This window comes from Salvelinus sp. IW2-2015, linkage group LG32 (assembly GCF_002910315.2).
Source record: "Salvelinus sp. IW2-2015 linkage group LG32, ASM291031v2, whole genome shotgun sequence".
In the NCBI taxonomy this organism is placed as follows: domain Eukaryota; kingdom Metazoa; phylum Chordata; class Actinopteri; order Salmoniformes; family Salmonidae; genus Salvelinus; species Salvelinus sp. IW2-2015.
This window is the reverse complement of record NC_036871.1, coordinates 11,923,607-11,948,521: the sequence shown is the minus strand read 5'-3', so window position 1 is coordinate 11,948,521 and position 24,915 is coordinate 11,923,607. Positions and strand designations below refer to the sequence as shown.

The following is a 24,915-nucleotide window of genomic DNA, read 5'->3' as shown; positions in this document are numbered from 1 at the left end:
TCTGGTGTGAGTCATCCCATCTAAAAGTAAATACKTYAAAAACAAAGGACATGATGATTGACTTTTGAAGGAACACTACCATGCACACACCATCACAGATAAAAGGTGATCCCATTGAAATAGTGGAGGAGTACAAATACCTTGGACTAGTCATTGACAGCAAGCTGCCCTAGAACAGGTTACTGGCGCTATTTTTAAGAAAGGCCAACAGAGACTGTATTTCCTACGGAAACTGCACTTTTTTAATGTTGATCAAACCATCATGGTTTTCTTTTAGAAATCATTAATTGAGAACATTCTGTCCTACTGCTTGACCTGGTGGTTTGGGAATATCAAGGTTGCACAGAAAATAGATAGTCAGGACTTGCGGAAAAATCACGAGGCAGCAACAGCAAGAACTGTCATCTCGCTACCTGGGCAGAGCCCTCCATAAGGCGAATAAAATAGCGGTTGACTCTTCCCATCCGCTCGACCCTGAATTCCAGCTCCTTCCCTCTGGTTGCAGGTACAGACTACCTAAGGTAAAAAAAATAGGGCCAAGAACTATTTTATTCCAAATGCAATTCTGCAACTTAACAAAATGTTGGACTAATTAAACTTAGCACTTGCACTATGAAACTGCACTTACCCTGCCTATTTGCTTGTAAATATCCTTTGCTATTTATTTTTTTATATATGATATGTTTTATGACTGCTGCAAGATGAGTTGCCTCTCTGAGGACATTAAAGTTTTCTGAATCTTTCCTGTTTCAGCATGACAATGCCCCCATGCACAAAGTGAGGTTTATAAAGAAATGTTGAGATAGGTGTGGAAGAACTTGACTGTCCTGCACAGAGCCCTGATCTCAACCCCATAGAACACCTTTGGGATGAATTGGAACGCAGCCTGCGTTCCTAATCGCTCAACATCAGTTCCCGACCTCACTAAGACTCTTGTGGCTGAATGAAAGCAAGTCCCAGCAGCAATGTTCCCAGAAGAGTGGAGGCTGTTATAGCAGCAAAGGGAGGACCAACTCCATTTKAATTCCCATGATTTTGGAACGAGCCGAGCAGCGTCCACATACTTTTGGTCATGTAGTGTACATCRTGCGATGCAGTGAGAGGGTGTGTGTGTGTTGGCCGGTATATTCCTTCTCATTGGCTACATCTGCTGGCCAGGAGAGAGCGTGGCACCTGATTATAATTAGCTTGGCAGTTGGGTGGTGGCTGTTTTAGCCTGGCTTTGGCCAGATCTGCTTTGGTCGTGGGATGCACTGTTGAGCAATACATCGAGGGGTTCGTGCTGATGGTACAGAGATTGTGACAGCCGGTTAAATGGTGTCCCTTGAGAAGGCAAGAACAAGATGTATGTCAGGAGAAATGCAGTATTATCGTAAGGAGATGTATACTTGGAATACGGAGGAGGAATGGAGGGGAAAAGAGARGCAGAGGAGGTGTAAGAGAGAGAGGGAGGAAGAGGGTGAGCTTGAGTTGGTTAAAAATGCCGGRAAAAATTGATTTGGTTTGTTAAAGAAGAATGGTAGAAAGTAGAAAGTGTAAGCAGAGTGAGTTGAAGACAGGAGGATAAATGGAAGTGAATGAGGTCAAAGTATCGTAGGTGGTAGGTATGGTGAAGTTCTCGGAGCCCAAAGCTTTATTGGGAAAAAGTGGAAACTTGCCTTTTGGCTGATCCATTTGTGGTTTCAGGGTGGGTGAAAACAGAGTTGGGTGCTGTGGAATTGTTTTGCTCTCAAGAAAAGGGCACCATTGAAAGGAGTGATTACTGGGGTAGCAGTAAATGTAAAAGTTGACCAACTGAAGGGGATGCTCGTCGTTTGGTGCGACGCAGACAGGGTGGCGTGAGTGGTGAAACAAGAGTCATTGTCTGTTCTTCTGAGTTTTGATGTTGAATCTCTGTCTGACAAAGTGATGTTAGGATATATAAGTTATCCAAATCAAATGTATTTATTTATAAAGCCCTTCTTACATCAGCTGATATCTCAGAGTGCTGTACAGAAACCCAGCCTAAAACCCCAAACAGCAAGCAATGCAGGTGTTGAAGCACGGTGGCTAGGAAAAACTCCCTAGAAAGGCCAGAACCTAGGAAAAAACCTAGAGGAACCAGGCTATGAGGGGTGGCCAGTCATCTTCTGGCTGTCCCGGGTGGAGATTATAACAGAACATGGCCAAGTTGTTCAAATGTTCATAGATGACCAACAGGGTCAAATAATAATATCCTAATACATTACGTTGTTACAGGTGTCAGGCTTATGGGCATGTGGGAGCAGTGTGTAGGAGGGAGGTTCCTAGGTGTGAGAAGTATGCAGAAGGGCATGAGACAAAGGAATGAGTAGCATTGGGGAAAGTAGTGGTATGTGTTAATTGTAAGGGTGCCCATGGGGCTGGGTTACGAGAGAGGCAGGTTGAGGTTTCCAGGGTTAGMGTAGTGCAGAAGTTGTCATATGCTGAGGCAGTGAAGAAAGTAGAGGAAGATGGGTTGGGGTGGGAGGGATCCTGAAAGGAGTGGTGTGAGTAGTATGTCTACTAGTACAGAGAGATAGGTCAACAAGTGATATATGTTCCAGTAAGATTGGATTTTTTTGCATTTAAAGCAATGGTTATCAACTGTACTTCAGGGATGGAACGTAAGTCACAGAAAATTGAGGTTGTGGTGGCAGCTGCAGAGAGTTATTTGGGTGTGTGAGACTTGACACAGATTCATCCATCGGACTGCCAAATCTGGGTTTGACGGATGCCAGGAGAACACAACCTGCCCGAATGCATAGTGCCAACTGTAAAGTTTGGTGGATGAGGAATAATGGAATAATGGTCTGGGGCTGGACTTGGAAAGCAATTCACTATTTTCTGATTGTTCTGTAAAACAAATCACATTGAGCTCACCAAACTTGTCGGGTATTGCTATGTTCCTGGAATCGACTCTGTATTTTAATGTTATTCAAAGCCTTAAATCACAGTTAAAACAAAGGAAACAAACATTTCAAGACACGCATTCAATGTATTTGCTTCAGTAGTCAATAATTTCACGTCTCTTTATTCTCTGTCAAATGCTCAATGTTACTGCATATTTTACCATAGCAAACCTTTCAACAGTTTTATATGTCTGTTCTACTAAATAGAAATGTATATACAGGACAGGAACACAATCCAATGTATTCCTACTGTGGTTATTACGAGAGATTTGACTCAATCCAGAAGCATCACAACCCCAGATGTTTTGATTTTTGATAAGGTCATCGTGGACGTTTGCAATATCTCCACAAGTTCCAATCAACAGTTGAAACTTAGGTAGATTTAGGGAGGCAGTGAGAGAATATACACATGTTGAAAACAGAGTTAGAAGACCAGCTGTCTGCAACTTAACAGAGCAGTGAATCACCTCAGTGCTGTCTTTGGGCGGTGCCGCATTAGCCTGGAATCCAAGCTGATGTGCTYTGTTTTACCAGTGAATCAGTTCGGATCCCAGACTAGTGCAGTGTAGACACTTGGCCAAAGAGCAGAACCTTAGCAGATAAATATTTACAGAACAACATACTTCAGCCTTAACTTGATGGAAATGTACAGAAAGATGTACTCCCACAGATAAAGACTTGATCCAATATCAACAAACACGTGTACTGAATTTCGAGTCCTGAACTCTTTGAACCCTCCATAATCCATCCTTAAAAATGCAATTCTAGCTCATAGGCTAAAACATCATCTCAGCAAAAAAAGAAGCGTCCTCTCACTATCAACTGCATTTATTTTCAGCAAACTTAACGTGTAAATATTTGTATGAACATAACAAGATTGAACAACTGAGACATAAACTGAATAAGTTCCTGTTAGGTGAGAATTATCGGTTAATTGAATGATTCAAATATTCCGCCCTGAAACATATAATTGTATGGAAGTGATTAGAATGTATAACATCATAATCAATAAATGTGTAGTCCTAGTCAGAATTAGGGTAAAGACAACATGTCTTTATGGTATTATAAACACAGACTGTCTGAGCTTGGTGCCGACCTGACTAGAGATTTGGGAAAAGAACGGAGTATGTCTCAAGGACAAGGTCACTAATCTCTGGCGGCTGGGTAGCAGGACATGTGTGTGTATATGGTTGTGTGAATGTGTGGGCGTGAGAAGTCAGTATAAAATTTATTGTTTTGTATTCCTGACTTTAGGACGTTCACGTAAACCTTTTTGAATATCTATTGTAGCTGGGCCTCTGTCTGTTTCATTCGACCAGGATCTTACAAATTCTGGTTTGCAGACTGAGTAATATAATTAAATTGGGTTATATACCTTGAGAACTAAATTCTCTTATCAGTTCCACAGACATGTGACTAACCGAAATGGAATAATGTGTCCCTGAACAAAGGGGGGGTCAAAATCAAAAGTAACAGTCAGTATTTGGTGTGGCCACCAGCTGCATTACGTACTGCAGTGCATCTCCTCCTCATGAACTGCACCAGATTTGCTAGTTCTTGCTATGAGATGTTACCCCACTCTTCCACCAAGGCACCTGCAAGTTCCCGGACATTTCTGGGGGGAATGGCCCTCACCCTCCGATCCAACAGGTCCCAGACATGCTCAATGGGATTGAGATCCGGGCTCTTCGCTGGCCATGGCAGAGTACTGACATTCCTGCCTTGCAGGAAATCACGCACAGAACGAGCAGTATGGCTGGTGGCATTGTCATGCTGGAGGGTCATGTCAGGATGAGCCTGCAGGAAGGGTACCACATGAGGGAGGAGGATGTCTTCCCTGTAACGCACAGCGTTGAGATTGCCTGCAATGACAACAAGATCAGTCAGATGATGCTGTGACACACCGCCCCAGATCATGACGACCCTCCACCTCAAAATCAATCCCGCTCCAGAGTACAGACCACGGTGTAATGTTCATTCCTTTGACGATAAACTCGAATCCGACCATCACCCCTGGTGAGACAAATCCGCGATTCGTCGGTGAAGAGCACTTTTTGCCAGTCATGTCTGGTCCAGCGACGGGGGGTTTGTGCCCATAGACGACGTTGTTGCCAGTGATGTCTGGTGAGGACCTGCCTTACAACTGGCCTACAAGCCCTCAGTCCAGCCTCTCAGCCTATTGCGGACAGTCTGAGCACTGATGGAGGGATTGTACATTCCTGGTGTAACTCGGGCAGTTGTTGTTGCCATCCTGTACCTGTCCCACAGGTGGGATGTTCGGATGTACCATTCCTGTGCAGGTGTTGTTACACGTGGTCTGCCACTGAGAGGATGATCAGCTGTCCGTCCTGTCTCCCTGTAGCGCTGTCTTAGGCGTCTCACAGTACGCACATTGCAATGTATTGCCCTGGCCACATCTACAGTCCTCATGCCTCCTTGCAGCGTGCCTAAGGCACGTTCATGCAGATGGCTGGGACCCTGGGCATCTTTCTTTTGGTGTTTTTCAGAGTCAGTAGAAAGRCCTCTTTAGTGTCCTAAGTTTTCATAACTGTGACCTTAATTGCCTACCGTCTGTAAGCTGTTAGGTTCTTAACGACTGTTCAACAGTTGCATGTTCATTAATTGTTTATGCTTCATTGAACAAGCATGGGAAACGGTGTAAAACCCTTTACAATAAAGATATGTGAAGTTATTTGGATTTTTACGAATTATGTTGGAAAGACAGGGTCCTGAAAAAGGGACGTTTCTTTTTTTTGCTGCGTTTACATACATCAATGATGACAATATTGTAATATTATGGCATTGTCCTGCTTAACTCTATTCCGTTATTATTCCATTGCACTTTATATTGCTATACAATTCATGAAGTCACGGAAACTGTGGTTTATTTTCTGTGAATAGTTTCTCTGTGTCCTTACACACAGGAGAGAAATATTTTGTTTTCTCCAAACAAGACAAAAACTTCACGAAGTAAAAAATTGCCCTTGTGTAGCCTACAACTTAGTGTGAAAGCTTTGACATCCCTGTCAGCTAGCACGTAGATTTACACACACATTGACAATTCGGTTTGTTGTTGGTTATTTCTCTCTTGTTTTTCACTGCACTAACATCTGATTTGCGTTTTCGCTGTCATCTCTTCATTTATGAAATAACTTTTTGAAAGAGCTCATGCTGTAATATCTAATGAAATGAATTAGGTCTTTAATTTTGCGGTGTGGTTCACCATCACTCAAATTCATCTTCTCCAGAGCTGTTCAACTATCCGACCACAAATACATGACAGCAGATGTTGAGAGAGTTTTGTGGCAGCAAAAATAAGTTAGGACTTTGCTTACCGGTACTTTTGTTTTTGGTAACACAAATTACAAGCCTGTAAGCCCCATATGATTTCTAGACCCAGTTATATTAGTAAGAATGCTGTACTCTGTTATGATTGAGCAAATTAGGTGTGTTTCTCTTGCTCTCTCCCTCCCCTCTCATTCTCATTCTGTCATTCTCTCTCTCTCTCTCTCTCTCCCTCAATCTCAAAAAAGAACACCCTCCTTGTGATGTGCTATGAGTCAGAGTTCGCAAAAGCCCAACGGAGGATACAGACCAGTAGCTACAGCTCACTGCAGTAGAAGAGACAAGCAGAGGCGGTAAGGCTTACTTATTTGTGGATAAAGTATTCCTGGTAGTGACATTGTGAAGCTGTATAGTAGTTGATATGTTCCTTAGCGAGCAAAAGCATCTGACTATAGATTGGCTGAAGATATGACTGGATGTGGAGAGACAGGTATACAGTATAAAGAAACAAAGACACCCTATGTATGTCATACACTTTCCCCAAATGTGTAGAGTAAATCCAGGTGAATGTTTCAGCTTGATTTATTTATTTTATTTCCGAAATGCTATATCCACCAATTTGTATGTGTGCATCAGAAATGACTTATGGGTACCTTCATGTGTGTAAAATATGACCGTTCTCAGATTCTTTATTAATAGATTTTGTACAAAACGCTATGTACCCATTGTTTCAGCTGGAATGGAATGTTTTGTACTGTGATGTGTTTTTGTCTCACCTAGCTATCTTAAGATGAATGCACTTACTGTAAGTCCCTCTGGATAAAATCCTCTACTAAATCAGTGTTTCCCAACCCTGGTCCTCGAGTACACCAAACAGTACAAAGTTTCGTTGTAGCCCTTGACAAACACACCTCATTCAACTCATTGAGGGCTTGATGATTAGTTGACAAGTTGAATCAGGTGTGCTTGTCCAGTGTTACAATAAAACTGTGTACTGTTGGGGGTACTTGAGGACCTGGGTTGGGAAACACTGTGCTAAATGACAAAAATGTCAAATGTTTACCTCATACTACTGTAATGATAAAAAAACATTTAAATAGACATACGTATATTGATGTCACAAATGTATCATTTGCTAATTTCTTTATTCCAAAAGAATGTAGCTATTTGTTACATTTGACTGTGTAAAGCCTAGCAGTACTACTCATGTCTCTGAGAGTGAGGTGGATATATAGCATTTTGCAGAGAAACACGATTATTTGTCTCTCTGAAACGAAACCATTCAGTGACAGATTTTAAACAAAAACAGCCTCCTGCCATGATTAGATAGCGGAAAAAACACACCAATCTCTTATATAATTTCTTTAAATGATAAAAGCTAACATTTCTGAAAATGTATATATAGCGTTTTGGTGAGAAACTCTTTCTTTTTAGTGTCTGTTATTATTGGTCCATCACTGGTGAGAATGTCTGGGATGGGCATAACACACACATACCCTACTGGATGATACACATATTACACCTGTTACCTATAACATTACATTTCATTTGTGGCTCTTTTAACTCCTCTATGGTACCTATGCTGCACAGGAGTTTAACCCCACTTTTCTGCCTGTATGAGTAAGAAGTTAGATTCCATTCACACATTTTACAGCCCCCAATGATTTTGCAACCAGACGCAACGGAAAGAGCTGGGATTTTGCAAAAAGACTCAACGGAAAGAGCTGGGATAGATTGAGCAAATGGCAATTCGATAGCGTCGCCACCTGGACCCGTGGAATGTGTGTGTGTGTGTGTGTGTGTGTGTGTGTGTGTGTGTGTGTGTGTGTGGTGGTGTTGTGTGTGTGTGTGTGTGTGTGTGTGTGTGTGTGTGTGTGTGTGTTTGGTCTCGTTCATCTTCCTCTGACTGTGCACTGGACTGGATCAGAGTGAGATCCCATAGAGATCACACAGGGTTCAAAGCAAGCAGAGGAAAAAGCAAGGTGATAGTGAAGTGACTGTGGCCAAAACTTTCTCTGGTCTCCATATAATCACTCTCTGCCTGATGTAATTCTAGCTTTATATGCCTTGCATTTTATTTGACTATATCTGTTTTACTGTAAAATCCATTGAGATGTTTCAATGAAAGGTGCATTTAAAAGAAATAAGTGCACTATTGAGACCAGCTAACTAGGTGAAGCATCCCAGTTATCAGAAAGGATCTCACATGAAAAGACTAGTAGATTCATGCTCAACTCTGCATCTCAAAACCACATCTTGTTTCGACACCCACCCTTGGGTGTGACAAACCGTTGTCCCCTCACACAATGACTCAGGGAAATAGAGGTGTTAACATTCCTTTCTTTTTCCTTTCCTTTTCAATGTCTACTGAACAAAAATATAAACACAATAGGTATTGTTCCTATGTGTCATGACCTGAAATAAAAGATCACAGAAATGTTCTATATGTACAAAGATATTATTTCTCTAAAATGTTGTGCACAAATTTGTTTACATCCCTGTTAGTGAGCATTTCTCCTTTGCCAAATTAATCCATCCACCTGAAAGGTGTAGCATATCGAGAAGTTGATTAAACAGCATGGTCATTACACAGGTGCACCTTGTGCTGGGGACAATAAAAGGCCACTCTAAAATCTGCAGTTTTGTCACAAAACACAATGCCACAGATGTCGCAAGTTTTGAGGGAGTGTGCACTTGGCATGCTGACTGCAGGAATGTGCACCAGAGCTGTTGCCAGATAACTAAATGTTCATTTCTCTACCTCCTCGAATGTCGTTTTAGAAAATTTGGCAGTACATTCAACCGGCCTCAGGACCTCCATATTCGGCTTCTTCACCTGCAGAATCCTCTGAGACCAGTCACCCGGACAGCTGATGAAACTGTGGGTTTGCACAACCAAATAATTTCTGCACAAACTGTCAGAAGCTCATCTGCATGCTCGTCGTCCTCACCAGGGTCTTGACCTTACTGCAGTTTGGTGTCATAACCAATTTCAGTGGGCAAATACTCACCTTCGATGGCCACTGGCACACTGGAGAAGTGTGCTCTTCACTGATGAATCTCGGTTTCAACTGTAAATTGGGCTCCCGAGTGGTGCAGCGGTCTAAGGCACTGTATCTCAGTGCTAGAGGCGTCACTACAGACCCTGGTTCGATTCCAGGCTGTAGCACAACAGGCCGTGATTTGGAATCCCATAGGGCGGCGCACAATTGGCCCAGCGTCGTCCGGGTTAGGGTTTGGCTGGGGTAGGTCGTCATTGTAAATAAGAATTTGTTCTTAACTGACTTGCCTAGTTAAAAAATTGAAATAACGGGAAGATGGCCGACAGCGTGTATGGTGTCGTGTGGGCGAGAGGTATGCTGATGTCAACGTTGTGAACAGAGTGCTCCATGGTGGAGGTGGGGTTATGGTATGGGCAGGCATAAACTACGGACAACAAACAGAATTGCATTTTATTGATTGAAATTTGAATGCACAGAGATACCGTGGCGAGATCCTGAGGCCCATTGTCGTGCCATTCGTCCGCTGCTATCACCTCATATATCAGCAAGATAATGCACGGCCCCATGTTGCAAGGATCTGTACACAGTTGCTGGAAGCTGAAAATGTCCCACTTCCTCCATGGCCTTTATACTCACCAGACATGTCACCCATTGAGCATGTTTGGGATGCTCTGGATTGACGTGTACGACAGCGCGTTCCAGTTCCCGCCAATATCCAGCAACTTCGCACAGCCATTGAAGAGGAGTGGGACAACATTCCACAGGCCAAAATCAGGCTGATCAACTCCATGCGAAGGAGATGTGTTGCGCTGCATGAGGCAAATGGTGGTCACACCAGATACTGACTGGTTTTCTGATCCACTCCCCTACTTTTTTTAAAAGGTATCTGTGACCAACAGATGCATATCTGTATTCCCAGTCATGTAAAATCCATAGATTAGGGCCTAATGAATTTATTTCAATGACTGATTTCCTTAAATGAACTGTAAACTCAGTAAAATCTTTGAAATTGTTGCATGTTGCGTTTATATTTTTGTCCAGTGTAATTTGATTTGATTTGAATTTGCTGCACAGACCAGGTTGAACAAGGTGAATTCCTTTAAAGACCCTCTGTACCACTGACTTCCAGTGCTCCATCGTAATCTTCCTGCTTTGTCCTACAGATATTCCTCCAGTATGGATCTGACCGAAGAGGATGACTATGATTACCACAACAACCTCACCCTGAACTACAGCTACGAGGACTACCACACCGTGTGTGAGAAGGCTGACGTGCGCTCCTTCGCTGGCCTCTTCCTCCCTGTGGTGTACGCAGCCTGTGTGGTGGTAGGGCTAGCCGGGAACTCCCTGGTGCTAGCTGTGTACGCCTACCACAAACGTCTGAGAAGAACCATGACGGAAGCCTTCCTAGCACACTTGGCCGTAGCCGACCTCCTCCTCCTCCTCACCCTGCCCTTCTGGGCTGCAGACGCGGCGCTGGGCTGGGAGCTGGGCCTGCCTCTCTGTAAGCTGGTCTCGGCCTGCTACGCCATCAACTTCACCTGCTGCATGCTGCTGCTAGCCTGTGTTAGCATGGACCGCTACCTAGCATCTGTTAGAGCGGAGGGCAGGAACCAGGGAAAGCTGGGCAGGGTCTTCACCCGGGCGCACTGTGGGAAGGTCTGCCTAGGGGTGTGGGCTGTGGCTTTCCTCCTGGGTCTTCCCGATCTTCTGTTCTCCACAGTAAGGGAGACCCCCGGGAGGAGGGTCTGCATGGCCGTCTACCCGCCCAGTCTGGCCCGGGAGGTCAAGGCCTGCCTGGAGGTGGTTGAGGTCTTACTGGGGTTCCTGGTTCCTCTCCTGGTTATGATGTGGTGCTACGTCGGCGTGGGGCGTGTGCTGAGGCGGCTGCCCGAGGAGAGCAGAGGCAGGAGGCGGAGAGCTATCCAGGTGTTGCTGGTCGTGGTGGGGTTGTTCGTGGTCACCCAGTTGCCCTATAACGTGGTGAAGATGTGTCAGGCGATGGACTCGGTCTACACATTGGTGACCCATTGTGGTGTGAGTAAAGCCCTGGACCGGGCGGCGCAGGTCACTGAGAGCCTGGCTCTGACCCACTGCTGTCTCAACCCACTACTCTATGTCTTCCTAGGGTCCTCCTTCAGACAATATGCGCTGAAAGCAGCCAAGGCATTTGGAGAAAGGACGAAGAGGAGAAGGGGGGAGCAGAGAGAGGACGAAGGAACGGAGATGTCCTTCAACTCTCACAACACTGCCTCTCAGGAAACCAGCACCTTCTCCATATGAGAGAGAAGAGGGAGAGAGTGGGAGAGAGAGAAAGAGAGAGAGAGGATCTCTTTGGCTAAAACCTTTATATCACATGAGATTCTAGCACTTCTATAGCATGAGGACCTCCTCAACCCACCAAATACCCGCCTCCCCTCAAGAAAGCCAGTCTGGAAAGATCCACCCAATGATGACTTCAACAGAAATCTGACCTGGACACAATGGGAGTTACTGGACCTGATAAATAATCACCTCATCCCCACCCCCACGCAACAGCCCCCTGGTTTCAACCTCCCCAGGAAGGAGGGATTCACCCTCAAAAGGTTCAGGACTGGCCACGGCCCATGCCTCGCCAACCTCCACCAATGGGGAATGAAAGAAAGCCCACTCTACGCCTGTGGGGTGGCGCAAACCCTGCACCACATTCTTGAAGTCTGTCCAATCTACAAACTCAGCGGAGGCCTACTCACCCTTAACACAGCGGGACTGGAAGCAATCACTTGGCTAAAAGATCTGATTCATAATCTTGCTTCAGTGTATTAAGAAGCTATCAGTGCTGTATAACCAGATGCTTTAGTATAATTAATACTATATATCTGCTGCTCTGGAATTATTGAGCCCAACCAGGGGAAGGGTAAGGGCTAGCCTGGTCCCAGATCTGTTTGTAAAGGTGCTGTCGTGCCAGCTCCTATGGTCATTGTCAAGGGGAAGTGACAAAACAGCACAAACAGATGGGATTAGGCTAAGGAGAAGCATTCCAGTTATCAGAAAGGATCTAGCATAAAAAAACTAGTAGATTCATGCTCTACCCTGCATCTTGAAACCACATTTTTGTTTCGACACCAGCCCTTGTCCTCAGACATGTGGTTGACAATGACCTCAGGAATAGGGAAGTGTTTACATTCCTGTCTTTTCTATCAAAACAACGACAAGTTCCAGACGTTAATTAAAGCGAAGTTATAGGGGATAATGACCTTCTGTTGCACAGAACGCACACACACCCTCTTGATTGGCCTAGCATGTTGGGGAGCTCACACTTGTCAGTGGGGCCAGGGTACATTGTAATCGTATGAGATAAGAAAATGGCTATTTGAAGTTGTATGTTTATTTTTGGGGGAGGAACATATCAAATGTAAGCAAGTTACTCGTGCCAATAGCAGTCCTCTGGGATGGGTGGTGCCGCTAATTTCAATCTCATTAACTCATTACTCAAAATGTCAACCACGACTTACCAAAACAGGTCAATCTTCTCCACTCCCAAAAAAAACAGCTGCGTATGTGGGGTGGGTCAGCCTGACCTCAGAGCCATACAAAACATATTATATGTATTTTTGACCACCTCCAGGACGTGATACCTACAAATGATCTAGTTACTTTAGACAGAAACAAAACTAGGGAGGTTGGTCAGAGAGGATGGGTGGGTGTAATCTGCGACCGTCTAGCAATCCAAAAGGTTGCATGTTTTTGAGTCGCGTCAGTGACAACTGTAGCATCTTAGCTAACCCTTCCCCTAACCCTTATTCTAAACGTAACCCATTTCACCTAACCTGCTTCAGAAATATAACATTTTCATAAGTATTCACACCCCTGAGTCAATACTTTTTAGAAGTGATTACATCTGTGAGTCTTTCTGGGTAAGTCTCTAAGAGCTTTGCACACCTGGATTGTGGAACATTTGCTCATTATTCTTTTCAAAATTCTTCAAGCTATGTCAAATTTGTTGTTGATCATTGACAGACAACTATTTTCAGGTCTTGCCATATATTTTCAAAGTAGATTTAAATCAAAACTGTAACTCAGCCACTCAGGAACATTCATGGTCTTCTTGGTAAGCAACTCCAGTGTAGATTTGGCCTTGTGATTTAGGTTATTGTCCTGTGAATTAATCTCCTAGTGTCTGGTGGAAAGTAGACTGAACCAGGTTTTCCTCTAGGATTTTGCCTGTGCTTAGCTCCATTCCGTTTCTTTTTCATCCTGANCCCCAGTCCTTAATGTTTACAAGCATACCCATAACATGAGGCAGCCACCACTATGTTTGAAAATAAGGAGATTGGTACTTAGTAATGTGTTATTCAGATCCCTTGACTTTTTCCAGATTTTGTTAGGTTACAGCCTTATTCTAAAATGTATTAAATTGTTTTTTTTCCCTCATCAATCCACACACAATATCCCCATAATGACAGAGCAAAAACATTTACATAAGTATTTATACCCTTTCACTCAGTACTTTGTTGAAACAGCTTTGTCACTATGGGATATTGTGTGTAGATTGATGAGGAAAAACATTAATCTATTTTAGAATAAGGCTGTAAAGTAACAAAATGTGGAACAAGTCAAGAGGTCTGAATACTTTCCGAAGGCACTGTATATGGAACTAGTTTAGTGACAAAAAAAGGGGTTAAATATGGGTAAAAAAAATTGTTCTCAGCTAACATATGGAATTGTTTTAAGAATGTCATACCATGGATGATTTAGATATTTGATTTAGCATTTTAGGACCCCTTTAGGTATCCCCCAAAAATATTTTTCAATTTGGCCTTTACTACTATGGCCTATAGAAACGCATTGAATAATACATTCATAAATGGCAAAAAAAAGACAATTAAAAAAATGTATCATAAGGAATAAGGTTTTGAAGTGTCTGTCCTAAATCGCAGCAAATATATATATTATTTTTTGGGGCACAAAACTACCTCCATACTTCCATTCATTTGTATGGGTTACCTTTAGACGAGTCCCATGGGGGAATTAGAGCAAAACGTGTTTTTGAGAGTCTGTCTCCCATTTCTATTGAGTGGTGATAAAAGTTTTTAAGGCCAAACCGTTCAGACACTAAAGACGTTTTTGTGAGAAGACCAATTTTCGGGATGCCTCTTGGTCTGACAAACAGCACTGTAAACTCTTAACTTTCTACTGCAGATGCAGAACCTCGACATAGGCGGATGAAATGAACTGAGACGCAGCCCACACAAAAAACATATCTCTAGCTTAAACTGACAGATTTTGATGGGGATTGTATTGTTACTTAGATTGACGCACCGGTGCCAGAACAGAAGTACTCTATTGGCGTGTTATTTTCTAAAGTACTATTCTAGGGATCAGAGGAATCTCTAAAGATGTCAGCCCTGGGAACAATGTCAATCCCTCAGTCTCAAAACTAAAGACACTAAATACCAGCATCATCCAAAGACCCAGAGACATTGTTCGTAATATTCAGTTTGCAACATGTTTCATTTGCCTTAAGAGTGTGGTAGGAAAAATCGAAATATTATTTCACCTGCTAAAAGACCAGTTAGCCTTTCAAAAAACCTGAGACATCTGCTCTGTTTATTACACACATTTTTACATGATCAGTCAATGCTCTTAGCCAAAACCCTCTGTTGTGGACAAAATGTTGAGTAACATCCCCACTCTTTCCACCCTAAAGAAATCTGTTTCAGTACATTTATTATTCAGCTCCTTGTCTGCTACCACCTCAGAAATTCACCCCCTTGCGAGTGAGCAGCAAGATTGAGACCGGCTTTTAAAAACTTGTTAGTTGTTAAAGGTTCCGAACAGTTATTTTGATTCACATGTAAAATAGCCTTTTGAGTGACTAAAATATCACCTATACTTGGCATAGAAATGCTCAAAATTTGAGAAAAAGTACTCTATCAGAAATGTTGAAAAGACAGGCTGAGTGGGCAGGGATCTTACTTACTGAAATTCCTATGTCAAGAAACTTGGATGCAGTGTTGCAGTAAAATCATCTCAAGCTAATTTGGTGATACACAAACCAACTCAAACATTGAAATTGCATCAATAATGTCAAATCTTTTACATCTGCCATTCGGCATGTCTCTTGTGATGAGGTTCACAGCAGCACTGACAGATGTGTTGACATGACAACTGTGTCAGTTTTGAAAGACTCCTCCCCCTCTTTAATTCCATGCTGGCTGAAGACCTAGCTAGCCAGTAACTAGTCTAAACTTTTAATTGTATTTGCCGACACCCTAATCAAATGTTCATACTTCGATCTGGTTTCATCCAAATATCCAATTTTGTGAAAAACATGTTTTTGACTGTTTATGACCCTTAACCTGCTCTTAGATCTATCAAAGTGTTGATGTTTTGGTTGCAATCTGAGCTTGTTGTTGAAATGCCTTGTTTTTACTTTTTTTTCTGTACAATGTCAACAAATAAACATCATTCTTACTCAGAAAGTGTATAGTAAGCAAGGACAGCTGAATGTCATACTAGTCTATGGACCAGATACCGTAATTTATTTACTCAAAATGTATACTTAAGATGGTGTTTGTTATTACCATCAGTAAAATGTTTATGGCAGGGTAACATTCCTGTTATTGACAGGTAATCAAATATACAACCTACTGCATAAGAACTCTTTTCAACAGTACATGACCATTAGCCCACAGCAATTGAATGTGTTTAATATAAAACTTTGGGCCAACAAAATGTGCAAATATACAAAATATAACAAAAACACAAAACAATATTCCTTTGATTAGGACAAGAAACTAGAAATATACAAAAGCCTTGCGCTTCACACAAGGCACCATTCTGGTCTATAAAAATTCCGACCAATTGTCATACGGCAGGTCAAATTATCATAAGGCAGTTGGAACAGCTTCAAGTCCTGCAAAAAATAACTACAACCAAGAATCATTTTCTCTCATTGAAGTTTAAAAAAACCTCTATTATACATCTATTCAAATATAACTAGTTAAGGGAAATAACATATTTAAGCCTAAAATATTAGCAGTCACATTCATTTACAAAGCAAAACAGTAACATCCATACAGTTAGGCCTTCAGTTAAATAAGACTGAGTAAGATCGAGTTCAGAAAGACGCTTCACATTGCATGGTGGAGATGAGGAAGACATCGAGTCAGTGAGAATCAATACTACCTGACGTAATTACAGACATCCGGGTCTACATACAATCACACTGGATCAACAAGCATCTCCACGACCGGAAACGTCAATAACTGTGTCCATGTCAGCAATGAACACGACTATGAGGTGTTAAATATCAAAAGGATCTACAGAAAAAGAGGAACCCGGGCGTCAACGCAATGTGATTCAGTTGTGGAAAATACTTTGGTCGTCCAAACAAAGACGATGCAAAGATGCATCTAAACAAGTGCATTGGATAGCCAACAACAACCCCACATGGCAGTATCCACTCAGGCACTTTGCTAACTGTAATCTTCCTCTAGAATGTAGCAGGGTTTTCCCTTCACCTGACTCAAATATGGCTGTATTATTGTCTGGACTCTCAATGTATTCCCCTCACACATGAATGAGAAACTTCCCTCAGGACCCCCATGTGAGCACTGCGACTCCTGGTATAAACAAAGGGAGATCAATTACTGTCATACAGCGGATCAAATCCTCATCATCCTCTGGCAGATACATTCAGCTGCTACATTCTTCATAATTCACATTTGGACAGATAGTAATGGCTGGTAGAGCCATAGCTAGAGATGACTGAGGGGCTGGGAATAAGAGGTCATAATAGGTCGCTGATATCTAGGGGCTCAGAAATGTGAGTGTTTAGGGTTGATGCCAAAGGGATATTATTAGGAATACAACCATTGGCTTCAGAATAGGTAGTGCACGAATAACTCAATGTAGGCTTAAATTAGGAAATTTAAACATGACAGAAGAACCTCTGCTACGCTAGGGAAAAGTAAAGAAACACCCCGCTGTTCGTACGAACGTGACGCCCGCTCGTCCCTCAGTAATTGAGGATCTGGACGTCGAACAGATCACAGACTCCCTCATTGTCATCCAGGTTGAAGTTGTAGTCCACCCCTGCATTGGGAGACAGTCGCAGCAGAGGGAACACTGTAACACAAAATAGAGAGGAGAAAACTCAAATCTCACACTGTTAAACGTGTATATCTTGATGGTCTTTGGAGAGAGAATATTGAGAGCAGCCAGATAGGATCTTTAGACTCTCAGCCCTAATGCTTACCATCAGAAGACATTAGCTCATCTATTAGGTCAGCCACACCTAAAAAACACAGAAAACATTTATCTGTAAGTATACCACACAGGGAGTAAAGCCATGTTAATACAAGCCCCCATCCAAACCAGTTGGCCACCCTCCCAGTTCCAGACCTCCCTCAGCTGCTCTCCTGAGGGAGAGACCTCCCAGCCCTCACACCCCCCTCCCTCACATTATCTCTCCACCTCCAGCTAGTCTCCTGTGTTGGTTAGTTTCAGCAGGCTGCGCACTTCCCCCTCTCACCTCCCCCTCACTCACTCACCCTCTCTCTCTTCCTTCATGTGGTCTCCTGTGTTGGTTAATTTCAGAAGGCTGCCCACATCCAGCATGGACTGGAGCTCCTGGCCCAAGTGTCCTCCCAGAACCCCTTGCTGCTGGACACCTGTTGGCATGCCGACCAACTGCTGCATCGCTAGACCAGTAGTCGCCTGGGGGTGGCATTCTACAGGTGGGGAAGAGGAACAAAACAGTAGCATGGCATTAGTCTGGAGCATGACGGGATTTGATGCTGCAAATACTTCCCATTGCTCTTACTCCCTCATCTATACAGTTGTTGATTTCAGATATGACAATAACAATCTTTTTTTTTAAAGTCACTAAAATCCTTAGCCTGTAGCAATCAGAAGGGAATCTAAGATAACACCACCAGTAATTTGTAGAATATCTTCACAAATGATGTGAGCCCTGAGTGAATGGCCTAGTAGTCCTCCTTACCCATGTGTATATCTGGTGGGGTGGAGGAGGGTGTAAGATCCTCATCGTACCTCCGCAGTGGCGCCATCTTGTGTTCAGAGATGTGGTGTGTCACAGGGCTGGGGAAATGGGCTGAGTCAGAGGGCAGGGGGAACCTCTGCAGGTCCGCAGGAGTGGTGGGTGGGGTAGGCATGGAAGACAGGTCCTCTGGGGGAGGCACAGAGAACACAACGGGTCTGGAGGAACCAGACTCTTTGTTGATGAGCATCACCTGGATCGGAGCTGACGTGCTCCTTAGATTCACCTGGTACCTCTTCTGGCCTCTCTGACCCTAGGAGACCATGGGGACAGTTTGCACACCAAATAGCCTTTTCATAAAATGGTGTCGACCCAAAACAAACTGCTCTGGTTCGGATAGTTTCTTTCCACATCATCCTTTCCAGTACAGTTCCACCAACTATGGTGGATGCGTAAACAGTCCAGCCCAGTATGGCTTAGCTTGGTTCGACTTAGCTCAGTAGTGTGAAATAGGTATAAAGCGCTTGACTTTGTTCCAATATCCACCCTCGCACACCACATGACATACCGTTTCAGGCACCGGTACCTCCAGTTGTGTTCCTGAGGGAGCGACCACCGCCAGGAGTGTGTCCCCGCTGAACGCATCACAGATGTCCTCGTGGGTCACATACATATACGTGGGCAGTGTTAAGGAAAGAAATGGGGAGAGAGACTGAAGTGGAGCAGGAAAGACTGACGTGATAATCAGTTTAAACTGGAAAAACTAGACCAAGAGCATTAAACAACAAAGAGCCTAAAACTGATCTGACATGCTAATTACACTCATGTATGTAATCCCATCCTTACATTTAAGGGATTTCCTCCTTTGAGTTCATCGTTAAAAGTAGGGGGGCCTTTCAGGGACATAATCACTGTCAGCATAGATGAGGTAGAACACAGGTATAAGAGAAACAGACAAAACCCATCTCATATTTCACCCTGTCTAATTCCAAAATTAAGACCGAATCCTTCTTCTCAAATTCTCACAAACGTCCCACCAATAAATGCATGATTCACGCTAAACTTCGAGCTACACGAGTGACTTACGGTCAGTAACACACGCAACCTAACGGGGCAGTTCCCCACCACCCCCACAGCGCGAGGGAGTTCATGTTGAAGGATATCTGCTGGCGATGGGGTCGTCGTTCATGTGTTTGATGCTCTGCTCCAGCCAGGCCTTCTGGCTGTCAAGCTCCTTCTCCTGCTCCTCCAGCTCACACAGCTGAGCTGTCAGCACCTCCACCTGCTCCAGCACCTCCGCTGTCTGGCAGCCCAGGTTCTCCCCTCTGGGACAGGATGAAAGAAGGGGTTTGAATGGGAGAATGTGTGTGTAGGGCATTTGGATGTGTAGTGATTTTTCGCATTCCTTTCCCTTACGTGTTGCATGGAAATTAACACCATCCAGAGTGACTGACTTCAATCACTCTGACCCTGCAGACAACAGGCAGCCGCCCAACTCACCTCCACTGAATTATGTTCTTGGTTTTCTTCTCGATGAGGCCCACTCCCTCCAGCACGTTGGTGATGTCATAGATCCTCCTCTTCTGTCTCACGGCCAAGCTGTCTGCAGCCTGTCAATGGACACAACAGACGTGTTTAAAAACTAGACAATACTGACAGACACCTGAAGAGACCATTACTGAGAAAACTAATCTTGAGGAAAACTGTACAGTCACAATACATTGGGGATGAAAACCCATGCAAACACGTGGAAATGATGAAGCTGCTTTCTATTGTGTAGAATTAAACTACTGAGTACTGTGTATATATGCCTACCCCCCCCCCCCCCCCAGGTTCAGATTTGGCACAAACCAACCAAAACTTGGCACATGAAGACTAAGTAGACTTCACACAATGGAAGGAGGGAGGGAACCTGCCTGCCTGCCTGCTGAGTAAACAGCCTGCTGAGGCGCGCAAGTAGAGAGGGAAATGTCCAAACTCCTTATCAGTGAAGGAGTTGAAAACAGCCAGTTCAAACAGCCAGGTTGTCCAGGTGGGTAGTAAGTTAGGTGGTCCTAGTCTACTCTGCATTAATCAATCAATCAATCATTACAGTCACTGTAAAAGGAAGGAAACCTTGTCAGGAACCAGACTCTGATGGGAGTGGGGTTAGTAGGGATGGCCAGGTGTCCCAGTTGTGATCATCTTGGTCGCATTAACAGTTTAAGTAACTTGTTGCATAACATACATGTCCAGAAAACATTATTTCATAGCTATGGTACAATGACAACAGGTAGCTAGATATGGAGCCAAACAGCTAGCTGCCTTGCTAGGTATCTATCTGCCTTTAAGTGGGGAGATATAAAGTAAGGCATTTGACAGAAATGAAAACTGGCAGAATGAAAGTGTGCCAGCAACTAACTAGCTGGCTAGCAAGCAAGCTTTTCTGGCTAGTTCATTTCCAAATGTAAAAACGTTCTTCACTGTGAAATGACCTTGAGACGTTATAACACATTGACAATCTGAGATTTGGTCAGAAGAATGACTGGTGAAACAAGACCTTGCTTTGGCTTTGTTCAATTTCACACCAATTTCTCTGGCTGGATGATGGGGAAAACACCGACATAACATTGCATATATAGTGACAAATATGAGGAGAAGCAAGCTCGACAACTGACCACTTTCAGGTCAAGTACGCCGTCCTTCGCCTCTTGGAGTAAAGTCACGAACTTGATTGTGAGGAGCCCCAAACTTTTCTCATGTCGACTCGATGCCGCCCCGCCGTTCGGCATGCTCGAGCGCATAGACTCAGCCATTGTCTCGAGCTCCTGGGTGAGAAATGTTTCTAAAGCTAACTAGGTTGTTGAACTCACTTCTTGGGTGGTGAGGTGATGGCTGAGAGAAACGGGAATTTTCTCCATTCAGTTTATTTACCTCAGTCAGGACGACGGCAAATACTGTTTGAGGTTTTTAAAACGAACGGAAGTGACGTTAGATTACAATTGCCATGGCAACTAACCTTACCCCATGCAGAGATATTAGCAAAAACAGTCCAGTATGAAGATAGGCAGAAACTGCTTCGATAATAGAAATCCCCGATCACACTTGTAGACGATGTCATAGCGACGTTGGCTAGCTACACTCATGCGCAGAAACACCTGTCTCTCTCTCTCTCTCTCTCTCTCTCTCTCTCTCTCAAAAGTTTTAGAACACCTACTCATTCAAGGGTTTTTCTTTACTATTTTCTACATTGTAGAATAGTGAAGAAATCAAAACTATGAAATAACACATATGGAATCATCTAGTAACCAAAATTGTTAAATAGCCACACTTTGATGACGCTTTGATGACAGCTTTGACAGCTTTGCACACTCTTATCATTCTCTCAACCAGCTTCACCTGGAATGCTTTTCCAACAGTCTTGAAGGAGTTCCCACATATGCTGAGCACTTGTTGGCTGCTTTTCCTTTACTCTGCGGACCGACTTATCCCAAACCATCTCAATTTGGCTGAGGTCGGGGGATTGTGGAGGCCAGGTCATCTGATGGAATACTATTACTCTCCTTGGTCAAATAGCCCTTACACAGCCTGGAGGTGTGTTGGGTCATTGACCTGTTGAAAAACAAATGATAGTCCCACTGGGATGGCATATCGCTGCAGAATGCTGTGGTAGCCGTGCTGGTTAAGTGGGCCGTGAATAAAATAAAATCACAGACAGTGTCACCAGCAAAGCACCCCCACACCTCCTCCTCCATGCTTCACGGTGGGAACCACACATACAGAGATCATCTGTTCACCTACTCTGCGTCTCACAAAGACACAATGGTTGGAACCAAAAATCTCAAATTTGGACTCAGCAGACCAAAGGACAGATTTCCACTGGTCTAATGTCTTGTGTTTCTTGGCGCAAGCAAGTCTTTTCTTCTTATTGGTCCTTTAGTAGTGGTTTCTTTGCAGCAATTCAACCATGAAGGCCTGATTCACGTAGTCTCCTCTGAACAGTTGATTTTGAGATGTGTCTGTTACTTGAACTGTGAAGCATTTATTGGGCTGCAATCTGAGGTGCAGTTAACTCTAATGAACTTATCCTCTGCAGCAGAGGTAACTCCTTGTCTTCCTTTCCTGTGGTGGTGAAATTTTCCGGATTGACAGACCTTCATGTCTTAAAATAATGATGGACTGTCGTTTCTCTTTGCTTATTTGAGCTGTTCTTGCCATAATATGGACTTGGTATTTTACCAAATAGGGCTATCTTCTGTATACCACCCCTACCTTGTCACAACACAACTGATTGCCTCAAATGCATTAAGGAAATAAATTCCACAAATGTACTTTTAACAAAGCACACGTTAATTGAAATGCATTCCAGGTGACTACCTCATGAAGCTGGTTGAAAGAAATCCAAGAGTGTGCAAAGCTGTCATCAAGGCAAAGTGTGGTTACTTTGAAGAATCTTAAATATAAAATATATTTGGATTAGTTTAACACTTTTTGGTTACTACATGATTCCATGTTATTTCATAGTTTTGATGTCTTCACTATTATTCTACAATATAGAAAATAGTAAATAAATAAAAACCCTTGAATGAGTAGGTGTCAACTTTTTACTGGTACTGTACATGTAAGTACATACATACACACAAGTAGGTCACATGGGGGAGAGGCATGTGCCATGAGGTGTTGATTTATTTGTTTTTTGAAACCAGGATTGCTATTCACTTGCGCTTTTAAAGATGGAAAGGAGTTCCATGCACTCATAGCTCTGTGTAATACTCTATGTTTCCTTAAATTTGTTCTGGACCTGGGGACTTTGAAAAGACCCCTGGTGGCATGTCTGGTGGGGTAAGTGTGTGTGTCAGTGCTGTGTGTAAGTTGACTAAGCAAACAATTTGGAATTTCCAACACGTAAGTGTTTCTTAAAAAAACAATTAGTGACACAGTCACATGGAAAATAGCAAAAATAAAGAAAAACCCTGGAATGAGTAATCAAACTTTTGACTGGTACTATATTGGCGCCGGAAGAAATGGCAGCAGTTTTACGGGCCCCAACCAATTGTGCTATTATGTGGGGGGTTTTGCGTTATTTGTAACTTATTTTGTATATAATGTTTCTGCAACCGTATCTTATGGCAAAAAAAGAGCTTCTGGATATCAAGACAGCGATCACTCACCTTGGATTAGACAAAGATTTTTTCTTCAACAAGCAGGACGCACAAGACATTCTTCGAACACCCGACAAGGCCAACATCCCAGTTATTGGCAAGAGGAAGAGACGCAGGTACAGAGGACACAGAGCGGGGTGCCTCGTAAGGATTCGCAGAAGGCGAGTGGGAAAGCTGCCGTTACCGTCAATATTACTCGCCAACGTGCAATCATTGGACAACAAATTAGACGAGGTACGATCACGAATATCCTACAAACGGGACATCAAAAACTGTACTATCTTATGTTTCACGGAATCGTGGCTGAATGATGACATGGATATTCAGCTAGCGGGATATACGCTGCACCGGCAAGATAGAACAGCGCACTCCGGTAAGACGAGGGGGGGGGGGGGCGGTCTGTGCATATTTGTAAACAACAGCTGGTGGACGAAATCTAAGGAAGTCTCTAGATTTTGCTCGCCTGAAGTAGAGTATCTTGTGATAAAATTCAGAACATACTATTTGTCTAGAGAGTTTTCAGCTATACTTTTCGTGGCTGTTTATTTACCACCACAGACGGATGCTGGAACTAAGACTGCTTATTTCCTTATACAGCTGACTGAGTGCAAACAGGAAACCAGTCACACAGAGGCGGCGCTCCTAGTGTGAGGATATGTGTTTTATGCACTATAGCCCGCCACCACATCATTTGTGATTGAATATTGTATGCTGTATCTGCTTTGTGCATGTGTACCTGTGTGTGTGCTGGAAGTAACATTTTGCCCCAGATAGTGTGCTGAGAAGCTGTGGTTAACCTTGAGCGAGAACAGTATGCTTTCTATGCAGGTGCAAATAGCTCAACAGTGTTACAGAACTGTTTGACCTCAGTCTCTAGGGTGTGGGAGCGTAATCTACACAGCAACAGCGCCGGACATCTGGAGTGCTGTGAGGCTGGGACCAGCCTGGGCGCCAACGCCAATGATAGGCCAGTAAGTCTAAACCACACTGAGTCTCTACTACCGGCTCGGAAGCAGGAACTACTTCTGTCAGAGTATTAAAGTTAGGGTGTTGGCCAGTTCTCTGTTCTACCCTGCGAGGTGTTACAGTGAACTCGTATATACGAAAATTGCATTTACCATTTATCACTTGTGTTTAATAAAAATACTTAAAGTATATTCGGTGACTCTGAATCACATTTTATCCTGATACCAGATTTGATTGACGCAACCCTTTACACTAGTGGCCGGAGACTTTAATGCAGGGAAACTTAAATCAGTTCTACCTCATTTCTATCAACATGTTAAATGTGCAACCAGAGGGGGGGGAAAAATCTAGATCACCTGTACTCCACACACAGAGAAGCATGCAAAGCCCTCCATTTGGTAAATCCGACCACAATTCTATCCTCCTGATTCCTGCTTACAAGCAAAAATTAAAGCAGGAAGCACCAGTGACTCGGTCTATAAAAAAGTGGTCAGGTGAAGCAGATGCTAAACCACAGGACTGTTTTGCTGTAACATGTTCCGGGACTCTTCTGATGGCATTGAGGAGTACACCACATCAGTCACTGGCTTTATCAATAAGTGCACCGAGAACGTCGGCCCCACAGT

At 43.4% G+C, this 24,915-nt stretch overlaps 2 protein-coding genes across 3 annotated transcripts; one reads left to right on the top strand and one right to left on the bottom strand.

Annotated features, from left to right (window-relative positions):
- Positions 1 to 6,474: 6,474 nt before the first annotated feature.
- Positions 6,475 to 15,663, top strand: ackr4a (atypical chemokine receptor 4a). 2 transcript variants are annotated; one of them, XM_023976727.2, is made up of 3 exons: positions 6,475 to 6,547; positions 8,976 to 9,075; positions 10,360 to 15,663. In XM_023976727.2, the coding sequence occupies exons 2-3, from the start codon at positions 9,068 to 9,070 to the stop codon at positions 11,477 to 11,479; spliced, it is 1,128 nt and encodes a 375-aa protein (XP_023832495.1). In that variant the 5' UTR covers positions 6,475 to 6,547; positions 8,976 to 9,067; the 3' UTR covers positions 11,480 to 15,663. The 2 variants fall into 2 exon arrangements, with proteins under 2 accessions (XP_023832495.1, XP_023832496.1); XM_023976728.2 differs by lacking the exon at positions 8,976 to 9,075.
- A 209-nt stretch (positions 15,664 to 15,872) lies between these two features.
- On the bottom strand, positions 15,873 to 21,252 carry e2f5 (E2F transcription factor 5). Its single transcript, XM_023977890.2, has 8 exons — positions 20,840 to 21,252; positions 19,683 to 19,792; positions 19,346 to 19,507; positions 18,751 to 18,859; positions 18,186 to 18,495; positions 17,734 to 17,913; positions 17,439 to 17,477; positions 15,873 to 17,308 (listed from the first exon to the last, which is right to left on the bottom strand). The coding sequence occupies exons 1-8, from the start codon at positions 20,975 to 20,977 to the stop codon at positions 17,199 to 17,201; spliced, it is 1,158 nt and encodes a 385-aa protein (XP_023833658.1). The 5' UTR covers positions 20,978 to 21,252; the 3' UTR covers positions 15,873 to 17,198.
- Positions 21,253 to 24,915: the final 3,663 nt, after the last annotated feature.

What these genes read in the sequence shown, in the direction of transcription:
- e2f5 (XM_023977890.2), bottom strand. Translation starts at nt 20,977, where the DNA reads ATGGCTGAGTCTATGCGCTCGAGCATGCCGAACGGCGGGGCGGCATCG. An exon ending in GACGACCCCATCGCCAGCAG is followed by an intron (nt 18,860 to 19,345) that starts ATATCCTTCAAC and finishes AACACTGCCCAC; the next exon opens with GTATATGTATGTGACCCACG. An exon ending in TGAGCTAATGTCTTCTGATG is followed by an intron (nt 17,309 to 17,438) that starts GTAAGCATTAGG and finishes TTTGTGTTACAG; the next exon opens with TGTTCCCTCTGCTGCGACTG.